A 22,413-nucleotide genomic window follows, 5' to 3' on the forward strand; every position below is an offset into this window, starting at 1 on the left:
TTTATGAACAGTTTGACCAACTCGTCAGGTAAATCCTACCAAGCAACAAACTAGTCATCCTTGGTGGGAAGGAACTATACAGCAGCTGAGAAGGTGCTCTGGGCAGATTCGGAGTAGGCAAAATCAATGACAGCGGCCTGCTCCTCTTCAGCAAGTGTACAGAACACAGCCGTTGCATCACCAACACCTTGTTCAGGGTGGCAGACAAGTACAAGACCACCTGGATGCACTCGGTCAAAACACTGGCACATGATGGATTTCATCATTGTCTGCCAATGAAATATCAGTGACATCTGTATGACCCGTGCCATGAGAGACGCCGAGTGTTAGACTGATTACCGATTGGTCAGGGCTATATTGGTGCTGCACATTGCACCGTCCCACAGAAACCGACCCAAGACTGTCAGAGCCTCATATAATGTCGCCAGGCTGAAGGACCTATCCTACCAGGCATGATTCCAGCAAATGTTAGATGAGAAGCTCCAATATCGTGTGACCACATACTGCGGCAATACTGAGAAATGGACCCCTTTCAAGGAAACAGCGAGATTGTGAAGGAAGTCCTTGGAGTGAAGACCAAAACCATGCAGACTGATTCAATGAGAATGATGAAAAAAATCAAAGAAACAATACATGTCAAGAACAAGGCTTACATAGAGTGGCTGAATGACCTGTCCTGTCTCCAAGCACAAGAAGTTCAAGTCCCTCCAAGCCAAAGTCCAAACTGATCTCCAAGCAATGCAAGACCAGTGATGGCAAGACAAATCAGCTGAAGTCCAACACTATGCACTCACTCACAACGCCAAGAAATTTTTCAGCTCACTGAAAACTGTTTTCAGACTCTCTATCTCTGACAGCACCCTACTACTATTATCAGATGGGAAAACACTTATCAAGGACCATGAGGGTTCCAGAAAGCACTGGCAAGAGCAATTCAACACTCTACTGAACTAACCCTCGTCAGTTCACTCAGACGTCCTGAATCAGATCCCCCAACAGCCTATACAAGATTCGCTTACAAAACTCCCTACCATCGGGGAGATCAAGAAGGCAATTTACCAGACAATCTTTGGCAGAGCATCGGGAAAGGATGGTATCCCTGCTGAGATCTACAAAGCTGTATGCTCCGACGCCCTTGGGGCTTTCCACGATGTCCTGCTTATTGTCTGGGAGGAGATGATACCAGACGACTTCCCTTTATCGTCTCCCTCTATAAGAACAAGGGAAGTAAGTTGGACTGTGGGAACTACAGGGGCATTTCCCTCCTCTCAGTTGCCTGAAAGATCTTTGTGCAGGTCATCCTAAACAGACTCATCACAGTTTCTGAACAGACCCTTCCTGAGACACAGTGCAGCTTCAGGCCTGGCAGAAGCACTGTAGACGTGAACCTCGCTGTGAGATAACTTTAAGGAAAATGCATTGAACAGAACAAGACCCTCTACTCTGTATTCATCGACCTGACCAAAGCTTTCAACACCGTCAATAGGTAGGCACTTTGGACAGTACTTGAGTGCCTCGGATGTCCTCCAAAGTTTGTGCCGATGATCAGGCTCTTCCATGATGGCATGACTTGGCCAGGTCCTCCCCAATGGCAATGTGACGGATGCTTTTGTGTGAAGCAGGGCTGCGTACAAGCCCTGGTCCTCTTCAACATATTTTTCACCTGTATGCTGTCTCATGCTGTCCAAGATCTGGAGAATGGGGTCTACATTCATTATCGTTTGGATGGCTCCCTCTTCAACCTGCGTCAATTAGCAGCAAAGACGAGAAGCCTGCAAACTCTCCTCCAAGAGGTTCTCTTTGTCTATGACTGTGCACTAGTGGCCTACACAGAACAAGACCTGCAGCAGATGCTGGACTGCTTCTCTGAGGCATCCAAGCTTTTAAGCCTGACAATCAGTCCTGGAAAGACAGAGGTGCTCCACCAGCCTGCACCATACTCCCATCTGTCACCATTGACAACACACCACTTGCCAACGTGGAACATTTCAGATATCTGGGGAGCACCATACCCTGTGGTGACTCCTTGAACTAGCAATACCATGCCATTTTTTTCTTTACATCAAATAAACTCAAATCAAGCATTATTAAAAAGAGCATAAAAACAAAGAAATATTATCTTTAGTTTTTTAAAATCGGCCAATTAGAATTGGAGTTATGACCATTCAAAATATCAAAAAATGTATGGTTCACTGGACAAGTCAGTCCTATTCAAATGCATATAAGCTTGTGACTGAAAATGGTAGGAAATTTGCACAATTTACAGAATAACCTATCTTTGCTGTTATCTTCAGATCTTTTTAAGGTATTATGAAATTTTTTAACATTATCATAATACATGAAGGTTCAAGTTGGCGTTATTTACGACCATCTCACTTGGTAACTTATGGACTAATTAGCATATTTCAGCTTCAAGTTAACAGCTTTAAGTAGAAACATCACAAAAGCAGCTAAGAAAATAGTAAGTAAGGCTTTATTATCATAGGAAGTAATATTCTGATAGACATTATCACATCACGAAAAATCCAAGATGGCCACCACAACACAATTCAAAGAAATTAACAAAATATGGCTTGTAGCATATCAAATTAAATAAAATTTTATACAGATCAGAATTATGTTTTCAGGTACATTAAACTAATTAGCATATTTAAGTTTCATTTTAATGGCTTTAAGTAGAAGTATCATAAAAGTTTTTAAAAATGGGAGGGAAGTCTTTATCATCGCGTGAAATATTATTCTGATGGTCAATATCATTTGTCATTATTACACCATGAAAAATCCAAAATGACCACCACAACACAATTCAAGAAATTATTAACAAAATATAGCTTGTAGCATATCAAATGAAATGAAATTTTATACAGATTACAATCATAATGTTATCAAGTACATTGAACTAATTAGGATAATTAAATTTCATTCAAGTTGCTGTGACAATTATCGGGTAGGTTTCTACCACTATTTTGTATAATTTTTTAAGTCATTGTTGAGGTTTCAAAGATTTCAAGAGACATTACGGCTATTTTCTCTTTTCTCTTGTTCTCATGTAACGCTCACACTACTTGTTTTTTGAATAGAATAAACATTTACAACACAAAAATTTATCAAAATAGGTAGAAGAGTAATTTATCTTGCCTTTGATAACATTTATTTGTTTTGTTTTTTGTTATTTGTTTTTTTTTTGTTTTGTTATTCGATTTGTTTTTTGACCACTTTTTCATAACTCTGTGGATTGTAAAATAAACCCAACAAATGTTATAGGCAAGATAAGTTATTCTTTTACTTAACTGGATAAGTAGTTAGTGTGTTTTAAATCATTTAAAATTGTTTTTTTTACTTGAGTAAAAAAGTGGTGTCGAGTGAAGTCATTTGAATTAAAATTAAACAAAAACAATTTTTTTAACAAAATAAAACAAAATTACAGCGCTATTTTTGTTATCTTATTTTCAAGTTAAATTCAAGTTTTATGATATCCTTTTTTTATTACATTGTTAGGTGAAAGTACAGAATAGTTACAAAATATCTTATCCCCATGCTAAGAATGAGTTTCTAAATAAAGTGTTTCAGAAGTTTGTGGGACTCTGTTTTAGAGTTGCAGACAACCCCATTTAAAAATTTACCAAAATTCAGGAAATAAACCAATTTTAATAAAATTTTCAGTATTTATTAATGAACACTAACAGAATATAATATAAATATGTATAAAAACAATAACATTTTTTGGGCGTTTTATTTGTTGTATTAAACATTCCTATCCTGTTTAACCATGGTTTTCATTTAGTTTTATACAAATAAACGTTTGGTACTTATGCACTTATGTTACCATGCTGAAATTATTATTTAGAAATCCATTCTTTAGATAGGAGGGCATTTTGTAATTCTGTATTTTCATTTAACAATTTAATAATAAAAAAGATATTGTAAAACTTGAATTTAACTTGAAAATACGATTTAAAAAAAATAGCATGTTAACATAAGTGCATAAGCACCAAACTTTGTTCTATTCAACTTTTTTTTCCAACGCTAAAATAGAAAATTACCTAAAATTTTCTTTTCATAAAACTGATATTTTCTAAATAATTAAAAATAAAAATATATACCTCATTACTGTAGACACTTTGTAAACAAATATTTTGTTATGAATTTACATGATGGCATTGGATGTCACTTGTGACAAACAGCACTCAAAAAATAATCAAATATCGGCGCTCCCTCTATAATTTCTATTTCTTTTCAAATTTTATAACAAACAAAATAAATATATTTGTTATTACATGGTGTTTGAACAAAGTTTCTATCTTTATTTATTTTAGTACTAGAAAGCATTGACTTAAAGATGTTCTAACTTTTGACTGGAAAGTTTTGTTCAAATTCCGTGATAAAGACAATTCTTTCCTGTTATTGGTTTAATAATATGAAATGTCATCAACTAGTAGAACTTCTGTGTTGAATATTTATATGAACAGACCTAAAACGCATGCATCTGAAATGTCATCTACCACTCATAGACACACCATAGCGGCATGTTTTGTTGTTAATAGGCGGAATTAAATTGCAATTTCTTAGAATATACAAATCACAACAAAAATATTAAAATACCATTTTAAAGAAAATTTTATCTTGAATTCAGTCATATAAGTTTAATATTGATTGACATAGGAGAAATATATTAATTACTGATTTAAAAACTACAACTGTCAGATGAAGTAGCAGAATGTACCTTGTCCATTGCTAAACAGTATGTTGTTTGGTATTAGTACTAGGACAGAGAAATTAACATTAGAATCAGCAAGGCAAGCACTGGGCAAACTCTGCAATTGAGTGCTCAACAAGCACAACATCTGAAAGTCTACAATGCCATGGTTCTTCCCTCCCTATATGGTTGCGAGATATAGACACTGTATTGCGGCTATATCAAGAAACTGGAGCTTTTCTACATGCGAGCTCTCAGCTCCATTTTGAGAATTAAGTGGCAGGACCGCATCACCAATCTGGAGGTCCTTGATCATACAAAGTTCACCAGCATAGAGGCCACCATCATCAAGGCCCAACATGATTCAAATCAGACATCTCGGTATCCTGTCGGATGCCGAGATGTCTGATGTATGGGGAGCTCCAGGCTGGAAAAAGATATCAAGTTCGACCAAAACTGCGGTTTAAGGACACGATCAAAGCCAATCATCAGTCATGCTACATCAAACCAAAAGACCTGGAAAGGTTATGCCATGGACAGACTAAAATGGCGAGGCTCAGTTCATAGAGCTGCTGCCAATTTTGAAGAGGCTCGAGGCCAGAAACTCACTGCTGCCAGAGAGAGATGCTGCAGAGCAGCCTCATCAGTGATTACAACAACTAACTTCTGATGTCACCACTATTCAAGACTTTGTGCCCCTAGGCTGGGACTGCAGAGCCACCTCCGTATTCATAGAGGAGATGCAAAACGAAAACATCATCATCGGGTCCAATGGACAACCAACAACAAAAGCATTGTGTGCATTTAATATGTTAAAAATGTATTTGAAAAACATTAATTTTAGTCAATAATAACAATGGAAGATTCAGAGTGATCACTGGAAGAACAGAACAAATTGTGAAACCTCCATTTTGAACTTCTCTTAACAATTTGGAAAGAACTAAAGGAAAGATTTACCTGGAGCTTTTCTATTTCAGCAGTGGCCATTTTGTTAGTTGGTTCAAGTTTCAAAACCTTTTCATAATCAGCAATTGCTTCTTTGTATTTTTTCAGGCCTGTCCTAGCTGTGGCTTGACGCAAGTAACCTTTCACATAGGTGGGGTCTAAAGCCAGGCACCAGTGACAATCTTGCTCAGCAGCAGCAAATCTTTAAAAGAGAACAAAAATGGAAACAATCAATGTTTGTAAGTTCTAGGCAGCAGTAGTAGTAGTATAGGCTAGTGATCTACCTCCATAACACTACGGTCAAATCAAATATATGTTGGAGTATTGGTTTACCACTTCATTTGTTTACATTAGAACATTACAAATTCAAACAAACCTTCTTACATTTTTAACAAATGTAGACATAAGCCACATCCCTAAAAACCCTTGATCCTTAAAAAAACAAAAAAACACACAGTTCAATTTTTTTACACTCAGTCAAATAGCAGCATCTAAGACATCAAAAATCAGCAAAACACAAGGAATGTTTCAAAAGTAATGCCTCCTGTTTTTTATTCCACCCAAATGACTCAGAGGGGATTGCAAATTGCATTGTTATGATAACTGAACTTATGCATTCATGACCTGAAAGTTTCATGTCTATTACAGATATTGAAGATATGAGACTCTAAGAAAGCAACCCCTGTCATGGATGTATGTCAGAAGCAGAGAGGAGTCATTGAATTCCTGGCAAAAGTGCATTGAGAATGGTGGTGACCATGTAGAAAAATGGTACCACTCCTGTCTTTGTAGCTCTTCAACATTGAGTTAAAAAAAAAAAGAAGGAAGAAGAATATTTTTGGAATGATCCTCATATAATCAACCAACACTTTAGATATTTTTGATTTTGATCATTAATTAATAATAGTTGTTTGATTGATGGCATCACTGCAGTAATGTGCCTCCGGCTAAATAGATTACAATAAACTTTGACCAGAAAAATGGCTTTAGGTGGGCAGTCAGGAGGCTCTTACTCAATGCAACTGCTACCTTCACCAGAACCCCTCCCTCCCTGGATGGAGATAGGTAACCATATCTTAAAAACGGCTGGGAGAAAGTTTGGGGATGTGGAAGCTAACAAGAAGTTGGCCCTACAAAGACTGGAGGGGGGATAGGACACCTACGACCTAGTCATCTATACAGACAGTTCAGTAACAAGCAGTAAAGCAACCAGGGGTGGTGGAATGAATATCACTACAAGCCATCCAAGTGAACCCCCTGGTCTACTGCTATTTCGCTATACCAACGGGCAGATGGTGTTCCTCCTTCCAAACAGAGATCAAGGCACTCAAGAATGCCCTCTAGATCATCCTTGTTGAAGAGCATCTTCAAAAAGCCAGAGTGATCAACATCTTATCAGTTTTGCAATACCTCTTCTCTTCCACAACAATGAGCAGCTGAGTGAGCGGACACCCATAGTGGATGTAGATGATGGCTGATCCGATGATGTTCCAGATAAAACACAATGAGTGTGGATATCATTCCTAATGTGTCGCCGCGAAGAAGCACACGGTACAAAAGACCACTCTCTGACCTTCAAACACAAGGTGCCAAGTAACCTTCAACTGGTGTCCTTGCCGTGGCAACGTCATTGTTAATGAACTTGCTGATGTCCAAGCCAAATAGATGTTCACTACAAACCAGGCTGAGATCAAGTACAATTTATAGTCAGCCAACATGGCCATAAAACAAACAACTAAAAGAAACCCGCCATTTCAGGATAGAATCAAATGCATTTATGGTAACCCAGGAGAAAAACTTAACCATCTGGCAGGGACAGAACTAAGCAGAAAGAAATGAAAAACATGTAACGTGATTACCACACAGAATTGGAATACTGGCATGCCAAAATCAACCGGGCGGTCAACACTATCTGCAGAAATTGTGGCATGAGGAGGAGACCACAGAGCATTCCATCTACAACTGTCCCTGCTTCCACCACCCTCCAGCTAAACCACCACCTTCAGATAGCCTATTGGCCATCTGGGAGAAGTGGACCTCCATGTTGTATCTTCTTAATGTGTCTAAAACAACTATAAACCGCTTATCACAACCCATCATGTTGCTCAACAACAATAACAGCAAAATGTCTTTTTTAGAGCAGCTTTCAAACTACCAGAATGTGATTCACACCTTGCTCCATCCACCTGACTCTAGCTCTCCTTTCCAGTTTCTACTGACTTCTTCAGTCTCAGCTCACTCCTACAGCTTCCAGTTCTTGTGGTTCCAGCTCACTCCTGTGGCTCCTTCTCTAGCACTAAGGGTTCCTGCCTGTAATCTCCGACTCTCTGTTCCAGTGATCATCAATGCTAAACTTCCAGTCCGTTCCTGCTGAATCCAGCCCTTAGCCATATCCACATGGATCAAACACATCAAAACATCACGGTTAGTCTCGTCTTTTTCCCCAAAACCAACCACACCTATCACTTCTTCTTCCTCTCCCAGCCTCCGCGTATCAACAGCAAACAGAGCAGACCTTCTGTCTCTTCGAGGTGAGTACATTAGAAGAATTACTACTACACTCTCCCATATGATCATACATGGAACGCTCGCAGAGTGGTCTTTTGTACCATGTGCTTCTTCGCGGCGACACATTAGGAATGATATCCACACTCATTGTGTTTTATCTGGAACATCATCGGATCAGCCATCATCTACATCCACCATGGGTGTCCGCTCACTCAGCTTCTCATTGATGGTCACAAATCTCTCACTTCCACTCTCCGAAGGTGTATCAGACTGGCCATTGGCGGGCCTTGTCCCACTATGGGTCACATGGCATTCCATCAACTGATATATTCTGCATACTTCCAGTCACACATCCCCTTTAAGCAGTATACAGTACTGATAAACCATATTAACAAGCAGCATTGTATAATACACCATTTTCTGGCTGTGATCCTTTTTAAACTTCTATGACATCACTCGATGATGCCATTACTGGAGGGGACATATGCACAAATTCACTGGTTTGCAAACCTAAACTTAAGGAGTAGATAGGTTCTGTCTATCGCCCGGCTTCCATACTCCTTCTTTGCCTATTAGTCAAGCGCAGAGACACTATCTCAGTGATTCGACAGAAACACCCAGCGGTAGATCTTGTTTCCTGGCTAGGGCAACGAACGCCGTTTTTCCCCATTCCCAACAAACCCCACCCCTAAAACTGGACATTTAGGAGTGCTTGAGTATGATATATGCCTGAGCAATTAGATTGGGTTGACCTTCTTCTAATGGGTTGAGGGTACCGGATTGACAGTTCCTGGCTGCTGTTCCCGATTGGTAGTACAGGAGCCCTAACTCTTTGGTAGTGCTTAGAGAAGCTGCTCCATCAACAGTTGAATAATATCGGGTTGTTTGTAGTGCCATGACGCACATGGAAACGGACCCTGCACTCATTCCCGGTGGGCTTTCCTGAGGCCACAATCCTAATTGGAGAAAGGTCAGCTGATGGTCTACTTATGATGCATGTCTGATGCTCTGCTTAGCTCCCCCTTACCTAAACCGAAACTCTTTAAAAAAATATGACGACAGGACAATCTAAAAATAAGCTTAAACCAGGCTTAGGGACAAACAAATTCAACTTGCCTCCTCCCTTGAGGCTTGCATTCACAAATATCCGTGGGCTTAGAATTAATTTAGCTGATGTTGAAGCATTTCTCCTAACAAATACCCCGGATATCTTAGCACTAAGTGAGACTAACCTACACTCCTCCATCCCCTCTAACCACTTTAACATGCCTGGATATCTCCCACTCTGCCGTAAGGACTCTGACAGACACATGCACGGACTTGGAGTTTACATTCGTAATACCCTTCCCTTGACTAGAGAAACAAACCTAGAAACGGATGATCAAGCCTTTATGTGCTTTAGACTAAACATGCAACACAATATTAGCTACTATTATTTTCTCTACCGCTCTCCCTTGACTCAGGACTGCACCATAATAAACAAAGTCTCTGACAGCATAGACACGGCACTGTCCCTCGACACTAGCGCACAAATACATGTATTTGGTGACTTTAATGTCCACCACAAAAACTGGCTTGGATTCTCTACTTACACAGATGCAACGGGCAGCACAACTCATAGCTTCACTATATCTCACTCCCTATCACAAATTGTTACGTTTCCAACCCGTTTCCCTGACCAGGAAGAACAACACGCATCACTTCTAGATCTGTTTTTGACCACAGTTCCCGATGACTGCATAACGAAGGCCCACAGCCCACTCAGGAACGCTGATCATGCAGTGATAATGGTTGAAATCGCCTTAAACTCTAGAGCCAAAACTGAAGAGCCAGTGCTCAAAACAACGAGATATTATAAAAAGGCTGACTAGGAAGCCATCAGGGAACTAATCAGAGATGCCCCATGGAGAAATATTTTTTCTCTCCCTGCTGAACAGTGTGCAAACGAGACCACTGACTGGTTGAAAACTGCAATCGAAGCGCATGTTCCCATGCGGAAATTTTATAGTAAGACCCACTCTCCCCAATGGTTTACGTCGACTTGCGCAACTGCCATTGCTCAAAAGCAGCATGCATACCATAGGTTTAACCGACATAAGTCCAGTTCAAACAGACTGAAGTATATAGAAGCTAGAAATAGCGTTAAGAAAGAAATAGCGACAGCTAAGAGAGAATTTACGGAAACCACTAAAAAGCGCATCGAAGCACAAAAACTAGGAACTCGAGACTTCTGGAAAATCTACAACAGCGTAGTAAATAATGGGCAATCAACAATTCCCCCCACTAACCAACAATCACGAGGTTGTCTCCTTAGCAACCGACAAGGCTAACATGCTTGCCAGTCGATTTGCCTCAAACTCCACACTGGACCCTTCCAACCACCCCCTACCTGACTTTCCTATGCGGACAGACGCCACGCTAGACGATCTGAAAACCACCCCTGCTCAGGTGCATGCTATCATAAAAAACCTTGACACTTCAAAAGCATGTGGACCCGATCTTATCTCAGCTGTGCTATTAAAAAAGTGCTCAGCCGAAGTAGCTCCAGTTCTCTCCAAACTCTACAACAAATGCCTTAATGAAGCTTGCTTTCCGGGCTGTTGGAAAACTGCTTCTGTTGTACCAGTATTCAAGAATTCTGGCAAAAGGACTGACCCATCAAATTATCGCCCCATTAGCCTCCTCCCACTTTTTGCCAAAATATTTGAGACCTTAATTAACCATGCTCTAGTCCATCACCTTACATATGCTAAACTTCTGACTGACAAACAATATGGATTTAGACAAGCCCGTTCCACAGCAGACATCCTAACTGTAATCTCTGAACGTATATACCATTCACTGGACAAAGCGGGGGAGGGCAGAGCGGTAGCTCTAGATATATCTAAGGCTTTTGACAGGGTATGGCATGAGGGTCTCCTCAGGAAAATTAGATCATACGGTATCACTGGTAGAATACTTAACATAATTAAATCCTTCTTAGATAAGAGAAAAATCCAGGTTGTCCTCGACGGTCGTACATCTAAACAATATGATATAAATGCGGGGGTGCCCCAGGGTTCTATCCTTGGACCTCTATTGTTCCTGATATTCATAAATGACCTCCCCGACAAAATTGCCTCTGAGATGGGTATATATGCTGATGACACTACACTCTATGGCAGGCATGACAGGAAGACGAATGAACACATTTCTAAAGAAATGGCAGAAACACTAGAGGAAGACCTCCAATCTGTGGTGGAATGGGGACAAAAGTGGTTGATCGCGTTCAATGCTGCCAAGACTAAACTAGTTTCATTCAATGATTACAAGAAACCCTCTCTACCACCTATAGCAATGGCCAACGACTCTTTATCTGAGAGTACATCTTTCAAACTCCTTGGCCTAACGTTCACAGGAAACATGAGTTGGAACAATTACATTGAAGGCATTGCCAGGGCTGCTGCAAGAAAGGTGGGCTCTCTCTACCGTGCTAGACAACTACTAACACCCGAAAGTATCCTATACCTCTACAAGGCCACCATTCGCCCATGTATGGAGTATTGCTGTCACATCTGGGCTGGTGCATCTGCTACTAGTCTCTCGCTCCTTGACAAGGTTCAAAAGAGAGTCGCAAACCTGATAGGCCCTGAACTGACATCTAAGCTTCAGCCTCTGTCCCATCGACGAAATGTTGCATCCCTTTGCCTTTTCTACAAGTATTTTAGTGGTGAATGCTCTGACGAACTGCAATCACTTGTGCCCCCATGATGTGAGGATCCTCGACAAACCCGACAGGCTGCTAAATCCCACCCCCACACTGTAGAGATCCCTAGATGTAAAAGATCTTTTTACTCCAATAGTTTCTTCTCCAGAACCGCTAGACTCTGGAATTCCATTCCAGGTCCCTGCTTCCCCAACAGTACTGACGTGCAGAAGTTCAAGTGTAACGTGAACCGACATCTTGCTGCCCAAATCCCTACATAGTACCCCAGTAGTTGTTGCCCCTGATAGTAGCCCCCTACACCAAAGTGGCAATTTGCCTTGTTTGGGGTGAAAATGTAATAAAATAAAAAAAAAATAAATAAAAAATAAAAATCTGATTCTCCATTCATCCATGGAAGATTTAAACAAGCTACTCCGAAAGGCAGTGTCGGGTTAGGGTTAGAATTTTTAATGGCGGAAAGAGTCTTTAGCTGGTTGATTATACTTTTCGCATCTTGCATCCAAGCAAGGCATTGCCAGATGGCAACCAAGCAAGGCTGTAGTCAATCAATGTCAAAAACTGGGCCCCATCGCAAGGAGTGATATCCATCGCAATTCTATGCTATGATAGTTTAACATTTAAAGCCCTCTTTGACCAGTGTATGGATGACAGATCAATCGACTGATACTCTTCACATTCTTTGACGACATTTCTCATGGCAGCTTTGAAAACACCAGGGTTAATTTGTTTTGCAAAGTAGTGTGTCCGCTTCACACTAGGATGACCACTTTGTTGAACAATTTTGATCTGGTCCAACCCAATCGAGCTCATGGATGCAGTGCAGGCAGGTTGCACAGGCTCAGTGTTCCTCTTAATTGCATCAAGCCACAGTCGAGGGACTCTCATCAATCGACCTGCCTTTTGGCCAGATTTGACCAAGAATACATCCATCGACAGTGTATATTCCTTCACTAATTTCATTATTGTGTCAAGCATCTCACTTCTAGCTTTGGTCCGTACCTTGGCTCTGCCGGTAAGGGTATTCGAGACCTATTTAGGGACACATGCAGAATCAGTAAATAAGTGCAAGATGGTCATCCTCCACAAGATTGTCAAGTTCATTCTTTCTATGATGGCATCTAGTTTTGCCATATTGATGTGTTGGAAGATCTTTTCTGGACATAACCAGCATGCATCCTCTATGACAGTCCCATAATATATCAATGACACACTGGTAACAAAAGAGGTTGCGTTGACCCAAACATTAAAATCTTGGCCTTTAATGCACTATTTGCCTTGTGCTGGGTCTTCTTTGTGGACTCTGGTGAGGACCTCCTTAATCATGGTGTTGAGAGAGGCGTCATTTACTTTGTCATCCCACCCTATAGTGACATCAGATGCTCTCTTGATGAATTCCAAGGCAACATGAGAAGATGTCCAACCAACTTGTCACATAATGAAAATATATTCCGTCGCGTGACAACATAATGCATGTCTGGAATCTTGTTCATTCTTCTCCGATGCCGAGCATTACCATCTCCCCAAACCTGCAAACCAAGCACTTGCGTACCATCCTGAAGTCTGTTTTTTTGCTGAAAAGTCCGAAGTTGTAGAGATGCCCCTTCACATGTGCTTCAGGCACAACACTCTCGTCCACATACACATCATCAATATAAGTGGATGTTGCCCGCTGTATGCGCTTATCCTTTGTCAAAATAGCATCAACAATTGTTTGCATGATGAATGGCGCCACATTTAGTCCAAACCTCATGTGGGTCAGGCAATACCTTTGTTACTTGATTAGTAGTTTGATAGGACAACAGTGATTTGTATACACTTATTTGAAAGTATGCTTTGCAAAGGTTTAACACCGATACATTCGATCCCACTCTCTGCCATTTTCTTAACTTTTCAGTACATATGTCTGCATGGGCCGTAAATGGGTCCACATGCTCATTTAATTCCCGATAGTCAAGCACCAGCCTCACCTTTTGTTGGTTCTACTGAATGACTGCCTTTGAGCACCCCAATTCCTTCTCTGGGTACGAAACCAACCACTAATTATCACTTCAGGCTTGTAGTTCGGTATCATAGTCTGCGGGGGGCTTTCGCAGGGATGTTAAACTCTCGTATTCTGTGGCATCATTTTTGTAGTGGCTGATCACCGGACTACTTCCATAGTCCAGGTTCTAATGCGTTGGGCAAACTCTGCATGAAAGTCAAGCTGTTCCAGCTCTATTGTTGCATCCAGAACAAAAGCCGTCCTAGCAAAATGTACCTTGCCTCCCTTATCGACATGCACGCCGTCAAATTTCTTCATGATGTTCATCCCCAAAAGGAGGTCAAATACCCATGATTTGCTGTTTACCACCAGTACGTCAGTCTTCACATGTTATATTGCCAACATCATCTCTGTCCTGACGTCAATATTTTGTGTACTTGGGTTGACATAATAACCCACTTACAACAGATAATGAATTTTGTGTATTTTGGTTGACATAATAACCTACTTACAACAGATAATGAATTTTGTGTATTTGGGTTGACATAATAACCCACTTACAACAGATAATGAATTTTGTGTACTTGGGTTGACATAATAACCCACTTACAACAGATAATGCATTTTGTGTACTTGGGTTGACATAATAACCCACTTACAACAGATAATGAATTTTGTGTATTTGGGTTGACATAATAACCCACTTACAACAGATAATGAATTTTGTGTACTTGGGTTGACATAATAACCCACTTACAACAGATAATGAATTATGTGTACTTGGGTTGACATAATAACCCACTTACAACAGATAATGAATTTTGTGTACTTAGGCTGACATAATAACCCACTTACAACAGATAATGAATTTTGTGTACTTGGGTTGACATAATAACCCACTTACAACAGATAATGAATTTTGTGTACTTGGGTTGACATAATAACCCACTTACAACAGATAATGAATTTTGTGTACTTGGGTTGACATAATAACCCACTTACAACAGATAATGCATTTTGTGTACTTGGGTTGACATAATAACCCACTTACAACAGATAATGCATTTTGTGTATTTGGGTTGACATAATAACCCACTTACAACAGATAATGAATTTTGTGTACTTGGGTTGACATAATAACATACTTACAACAGATAATGAATTTTGTGTATTTGGGTTGACATAATAACCCACTTACAACAGATAATGAATTTTGTGTATTTGGGTTGACATAATAACCCACTTACAACAGATAATGAATTTTGTGTACTTGGGTTGACATAATAACATACTTACAACAGATAATGAATTTTGTGTACTTGGGTTGACATAATAACCCACTTACAACAGATAGAAGTCCTGTCATGAAAGTGCAACTGAGCCATCGATCAGAGGAGTTGTCTTCTATTAACTGTGCAAGATCTGCAGGTAACCCAAGGATTCATCAACAGTTTCTCCAAAGTGCAAACAACGGGAGATAAACTTGTTGTATGCCACAAAGGGGTCCGGCGTGAAAGCTACAAGTGGTGCTTATTTTACTTGCTTCAAATCCACCCTTTGGTCATGGATTAATCTCCAGTATACAGACAGCATGCCACCTCTAAGCTTGAGTGGTAGAACATGCTCAACATTGTGAACCCCACACATTTCACACATCAGCTCCATATGTTGCAACAATTTGGACACTAATCACAAAGAAGTTCAGGAATCAGATGAATATAAAATGCTTCGCCCGCAATTTGTAAGTGAAAAAAGCCTGAAAACTGCTGAGTCCTTCTGCCTCACACTCTGGAACTATTTATAAAAGGAACTTTGTCTTCTATAACCAGTTTTGTGTTTTGAAAAAAAGCATTGTCGCCTTCGAGTTGGGTCTTTTATTTCTCTGAAGTCACAGGTTGTCTAACCTTTTTCTGAATAAAACAAACCAAACCTAGCGCTTCTTTTTCTCCCAGCCCCCGCGTATCAACAGCAGACCTTACTATAATGTCTATATTTGTAACAACCTCACAATGACTATAATGTCTATATTTGCAACACACTCCCAATAACTATAATGTCTATATTTGTAACACCCCCCCCAATGTCTACAATGTCTATATTTATAACACCCTCCGAATGACTACAATGTCTATATTTGTAACACCCTCCCAATGACTATAATGCCTATATTTGTAACACCCTCCCAATGACTACAATGTCTACATTTGTAACACCCTCCCAATGACTACAATGTCTATATTTGTAACACCCTCCCAATGACTACAATGTCTATATTTGTAACACCCTCCCAATGACTACAATGTCTATATTAGTAACACCCTCCCAATGACTACAATGTCTATATTTCTAACACCCTCCCAATGACTACAATGTCTATATTTGTAACACACTCCCAATGACTACAATGTCTATATTTGTAACACCCTAACAATGACTATAATGTCTATATTTGTAACACACTCACAATGACCATGTCTATATTTGCAACACCCTCCCAATGACTATAATGTCTATATTTGCAACACACTCTCAATGACAATAATGTCTATATTTGTAACACTCTCCCAATTACTATAATGTCTATATTTGTAACACCCTCCCAATGACTATAATGTCTATATTTGTAACACCCTCACAATGACTAATGTCTATATTTGTAACAGCCTCAAAATGACTGTCTATATTTGTAACACCCTTCCAATGACTATAATGCCTATATTTGTAACACTCTTCCAATGATTATAATATGTATAGTTGTAACACCCTCCCAATGACTATAATGTCTATATTTGTAAAACTCTTCCAATGACTATAATGCCTATATTTGTAACACCCTCCCAATGACTATAATGTCGATATTTGCAACACTCTCCCAATGACAATAATGCCTATATTTTTAACACTCTTCCAATGACTATAATGCCTATATTTGTAACACCCTCACAATGACTATAATATGTAAAGTTGTAACACCCTCCCAATGACTATAATGTCTATATTTGCAACACTCTCCCTATTATTATAATGTCTATATTTGTAACACTCTTCCAATGACTATAATGTCTATATTTGCCACACTCTTCCAATGACTATAATGTCTATATTTGCAACACTCTTCCAATGACTATAATGTCTATATTTGCAACACTCTTCCAATGACTATAATGTCTATATTTGCAGCACTCTTCCAAAGTACTATAATGTCTATATTTGCAACACTTCCAATGACTATAATGTCTATATTTGCAACATTCTTCCAATGACTCCAATGTCTATATTTGTAACACTCTTCCAATGACTATAATGTGTATATTTGCAACACTCTTCCAATGACAATAATGTCTATATTTGCCACACTCTTCCAATGACTACAATGTCTATATTTGCAACACTTCCACTGACTATAATGTCTATATTTGCAACACTCTTCCAATGACTATAATGTCTATATTTGTAACACACTTCCAATGACTATAATGTCTATATTTGTAACACTCTTCCAATGACTATAATGTCTATATTTGCAACAATCTTCCAATGACTATAATGTCTATATTTGCCACACTCTTCCAATGACTATAATGTCTATATTTGCCACACTCTTCCAATGACTAAATTGTCTATATTTGCAACACTCTTCCAATGACTATAATGTCTATATTTGCAACACTCTTCCAATGACTATAATGTCTATATTTGTAACACTCTTCCAATGACTATAATGTCTATATTTGCAACACTCTTCCAATGACTATAATGTCTATATTTGCCACACTCTTCCAATGACTATAATGTCTATATTTGCCACACTCTTCCAATGACTATAATGTCTATATTTGCCACACTCTTCCAATGACTATAATGTCTATATTTGCCACACTCTTCCAATGACTATAATATCTATATTTGCCACACTCTTCCAATGACTATAATGTCTATATTTGCAATACTCTTCCAATGACTATAATGTCTATATTTGCCACACTCTTCCAATGACTATAATGTCTATATTTGCCACACTCTTCCAATGACTATAATGTCTATATTTGCCTTACTCTTCCAATGACTATATGTCTATATTTGCCACATTCTTCCAATGACTATAATGTCTATATTTGCAACACTCTTCCAATGACTATAATGTCTATATTTGCAACAATCTTCCAATGATTATAATGTCTATATTTGCAACACTCTTCCAATGACTATAATGTCTATATTTGCAACACTCTTCCAATGACTATAATGTCTATATTTGCAACACTCTTCCAATGACTATAATGTCTATATTTGCAACACTCTTCCAATGACTATAATGTCTATATTTGCAACACTCTTCCAATGACTATAATGTCTATATTTCCAACACTCTTCCAATGACTATAATGTCTATATTTGCAACACTCTTCCAATGACTATAATGTCTATATTTGCAACACTCTTCCAATGACTATAATGTCTATATTTGCAACACTCTTCCAATGACTATAATGTCTATATTTGCAACACTCTTCCAATGACTATAATGTCTATATTTGCAACACTCTTCCAATGACTATAATGTCTATATTTGCCACACTCTTCCAATGACTATAATGTCTATATTTGCCACACTCTTCCAATGACTATAATGTCTATATTTGCAACACTCTTCCAATGACTACAATGTCTATATTTGTAACACTCTTCCAATGACTATAATGTCTATATTTGTAACACTCTTCCAATGACTATAATGTCTATATTTGCAACACTCTTCCAATGACTATAATGTCTATATTTTCAACACTCTTCCAATGACTATAATGTCTATATTTGCCACACTCTTCCAATGACTATAATGTCTATATTTGCCACACTCTTCCAATGACTATAATGTCTATATTTGCCACACTCTTCCAATGACTATAATGTCTATATTTGCCACACTCTTCCAATGACTATAATGTCTATATTTGCAACACTCTTCCAATGACTATAATGTCTATATTTGCAACACTCTTCCAATGACTATGTCTATATTTGCCACACTCTTCCAATGACTATAATGTCTATATTTGCCACACTCTTCCAATGACTATAATGTCTATATTTGCAACACTCTTCCAATGACTATAATGTCTATATTTGCAACACTCTTCCAATGACTATAATGTCTATATTTGCAACACTCTTCCAATGACTATAATGTCTATATTTGCAACACTCTTCCAATGACTATAATGTCTATATTTGCAACAATCTTCCAATGACTATAATGTCTATATTTGCAACACTCTTCCAATGACTATAACGTCTATATTTGCCACACTCTTCCAATGACTATAATGTCTATATTTGCCACACTCTTCCAATGACTATAATGTCTATATTTGCCACACTCTTCCAATGACTATAATGACTATATTTGCCACACTCTTCCAATGACTATAATGTCTATATTTGCCACACTCTTCCAATGACTATAATGTCTATATTTGCCACACTCTTCCAAATGACTACAATGTCTATATTTGCAACACTTCCACTGACTATAATGTCTATATTTGCAACACTCTTCCAATGACTATAATGTCTATATTTGTAACACACTTCCAATGACTATAATGTCTATATTTGTAACACTCTTCCAATGACTATAATGTCTATATTTGCAACAATCTTCCAATGACTATAATGTCTATATTTGCCACACTCTTCCAATGACTAAATTGTCTATATTTGCAACACTCTTCCAATGACTATAATGTCTATATTTGTAACACTCTTCCAATGACTATAATGTCTATATTTGCAACACTCTTCCAATGACTATAATGTCTATATTTGCCACACTCTTCCAATGACTATAATGTCTATATTTGCCACACTCTTCCAATGACTATAATGTCTATATTTGCCACACTCTTCCAATGACTATAATGTCTATATTTGCCACACTCTTCCAATGACTATAATATCTATATTTGCCACACTCTTCCAATGACTATAATGTCTATATTTGCAATACTCTTCCAATGACTATAATGTCTATATTTGCCACACTCTTCCAATGACTATAATGTCTATATTTGCCACACTCTTCCAATGACTATAATGTCTATATTTGCCACACTCTTCCAATGACTATATGTCTATATTTGCCACATTCTTCCAATGATTATAATGTCTATATTTGCAACACTCTTCCAATGACTATAATGTCTATATTTGCAACAATCTTCCAATGACTATAATGTCTATATTTGCAACACTCTTCCAATGACTATAATGTCTATATTTGCAACACTCTTCCAATGACTATAATGTCTATATTTGCCACACTCTTCCAATGACTATAATGTCTATATTTGCAACACTCTTCCAATGACTACAATGTCTATATTTGTAACACTCTTCCAATGACTATAATGTCTATATTTGTAACACTCTTCCAATGACTATAATGTCTATATTTGCAACACTCTTCCAATGACTATAATGTCTATATTTTCAACACTCTTCCAATGACTATAATGTCTATATTTGCCACACTCTTCCAATGACTATAATGTCTATATTTGCCACACTCTTCCAATGACTATAATGTCTATATTTGCCACACTCTTCCAATGACTATAATGTCTATATTTGCCACACTCTTCCAATGACTATAATGTCTATATTTGCAACACTCTTCCAATGACTATAATGTCTATATTTGCAACACTCTTCCAATGACTATGTCTATATTTGCCACACTCTTCCAATGACTATAATGTCTATATTTGCCACACTCTTCCAATGACTATAATGTCTATATTTGCAACACTCTTCCAATGACTATAATGTCTATATTTGCAACACTCTTCCAATGACTATAATGTCTATATTTGCAACACTCTTCCAATGACTATAATGTCTATATTTGCAACACTCTTCCAATGACTATAATGTCTATATTTGCAACAATCTTCCAATGACTATAATGTCTATATTTGCAACACTCTTCCAATGACTATAACGTCTATATTTGCCACACTCTTCCAATGACTATAATGTCTATATTTGCCACACTCTTCCAATGACTATAATGTCTATATTTGCCACACTCTTCCAATGACTATAATGACTATATTTGCCACACTCTTCCAATGACTATAATGTCTATATTTGCCACACTCTTCCAATGACTATAATGTCTATATTTGCCACACTCTTCCAAATGACTACAATGTCTATATTTGCAACACTTCCACTGACTATAATGTCTATATTTGCAACACTCTTCCAATGACTATAATGTCTATATTTGTAACACACTTCCAATGACTATAATGTCTATATTTGTAACACTCTTCCAATGACTATAATGTCTATATTTGCAACAATCTTCCAATGACTATAATGTCTATATTTGCCACACTCTTCCAATGACTAAATTGTCTATATTTGCAACACTCTTCCAATGACTATAATGTCTATATTTGCAACACTCTTCCAATGACTATAATGTCTATATTTGTAACACTCTTCCAATGACTATAATGTCTATATTTGCAACACTCTTCCAATGACTATAATGTCTATATTTGCCACACTCTTCCAATGACTATAATGTCTATATTTGCCACACTCTTCCAATGACTATAATGTCTATATTTGCCACACTCTTCCAATGACTATAATGTCTATATTTGCCACACTCTTCCAATGACTATAATATCTATATTTGCCACACTCTTCCAATGACTATAATGTCTATATTTGCAATACTCTTCCAATGACTATAATGTCTATATTTGCCACACTCTTCCAATGACTATAATGTCTATATTTGCCACACTCTTCCAATGACTATAATGTCTATATTTGCCACACTCTTCCAATGACTATATGTCTATATTTGCCACATTCTTCCAATGATTATAATGTCTATATTTGCAACACTCTTCCAATGACTATAATGTCTATATTTGCAACAATCTTCCAATGACTATAATGTCTATATTTGCAACACTCTTCCAATGACTATAATGTCTATATTTGCAACACTCTTCCAATGACTATAATGTCTATATTTGCAACACTCTTCCAATGACTATAATGTCTATATTTGCCACACTCTTCCAATGACTATGTCTATATTTGCAACACTCTTCCAATGACTATAATGTCTATATTTGCAACACTCTTCCAATGACTATAATGTCTATATTTGCAACACTCTTCCAATGACTATAATGTCTATATTTGCAACACTCTTCCAATGACTATAATGTCTATATTTGCAACACTCTTCCAATGACTATAATGTCTATATTTGCAACACTCTTCCAATGACTATAATGTCTATATTTGCAACACTCTTCCAATGACTATAATGTCTATATTTGCAACACTCTTCCAATGACTATAATGTCTATATTTGCAACACTCTTCCAATGACTACAATGTCTATATTTGTAACACTCTTCCAATGACTATAATGTCTATATTTGTAACACTCTTCCAATGACTATAATGTCTATATTTGCAACACTCTTCCAATGACTATAATGTCTATATTTTCAACACTCTTCCAATGACTATAATGTC

The 22,413-nt window shown here is 37.9% G+C and overlaps 1 protein-coding gene across 7 annotated transcripts in view; it reads right to left on the reverse strand.

The window, feature by feature from the left end:
* The window catches only part of LOC145277834 (RNA polymerase II-associated protein 3-like), a 326,267-nt gene that overhangs the window by 71,246 nt on the left and 232,608 nt on the right, over positions 1-22,413 (reverse strand). For all 7 annotated transcript variants that reach the window (XM_080129755.1, XM_080129754.1, XM_080129752.1 and 4 more), the window contains one exon: positions 5,654-5,843. In XM_080129755.1, coding sequence (XP_079985881.1) covers positions 5,654-5,843 — 190 coding nt within the window. The remainder of the gene's footprint in view (positions 1-5,653; positions 5,844-22,413) is intronic.

This window comes from Euprymna scolopes, chromosome 6, assembly GCF_053919585.1.
Source record: "Euprymna scolopes isolate OS-2025 chromosome 6, ASM5391958v1, whole genome shotgun sequence".
Classification (NCBI taxonomy): Eukaryota; Metazoa; Mollusca; class Cephalopoda; order Sepiida; family Sepiolidae; genus Euprymna; species Euprymna scolopes.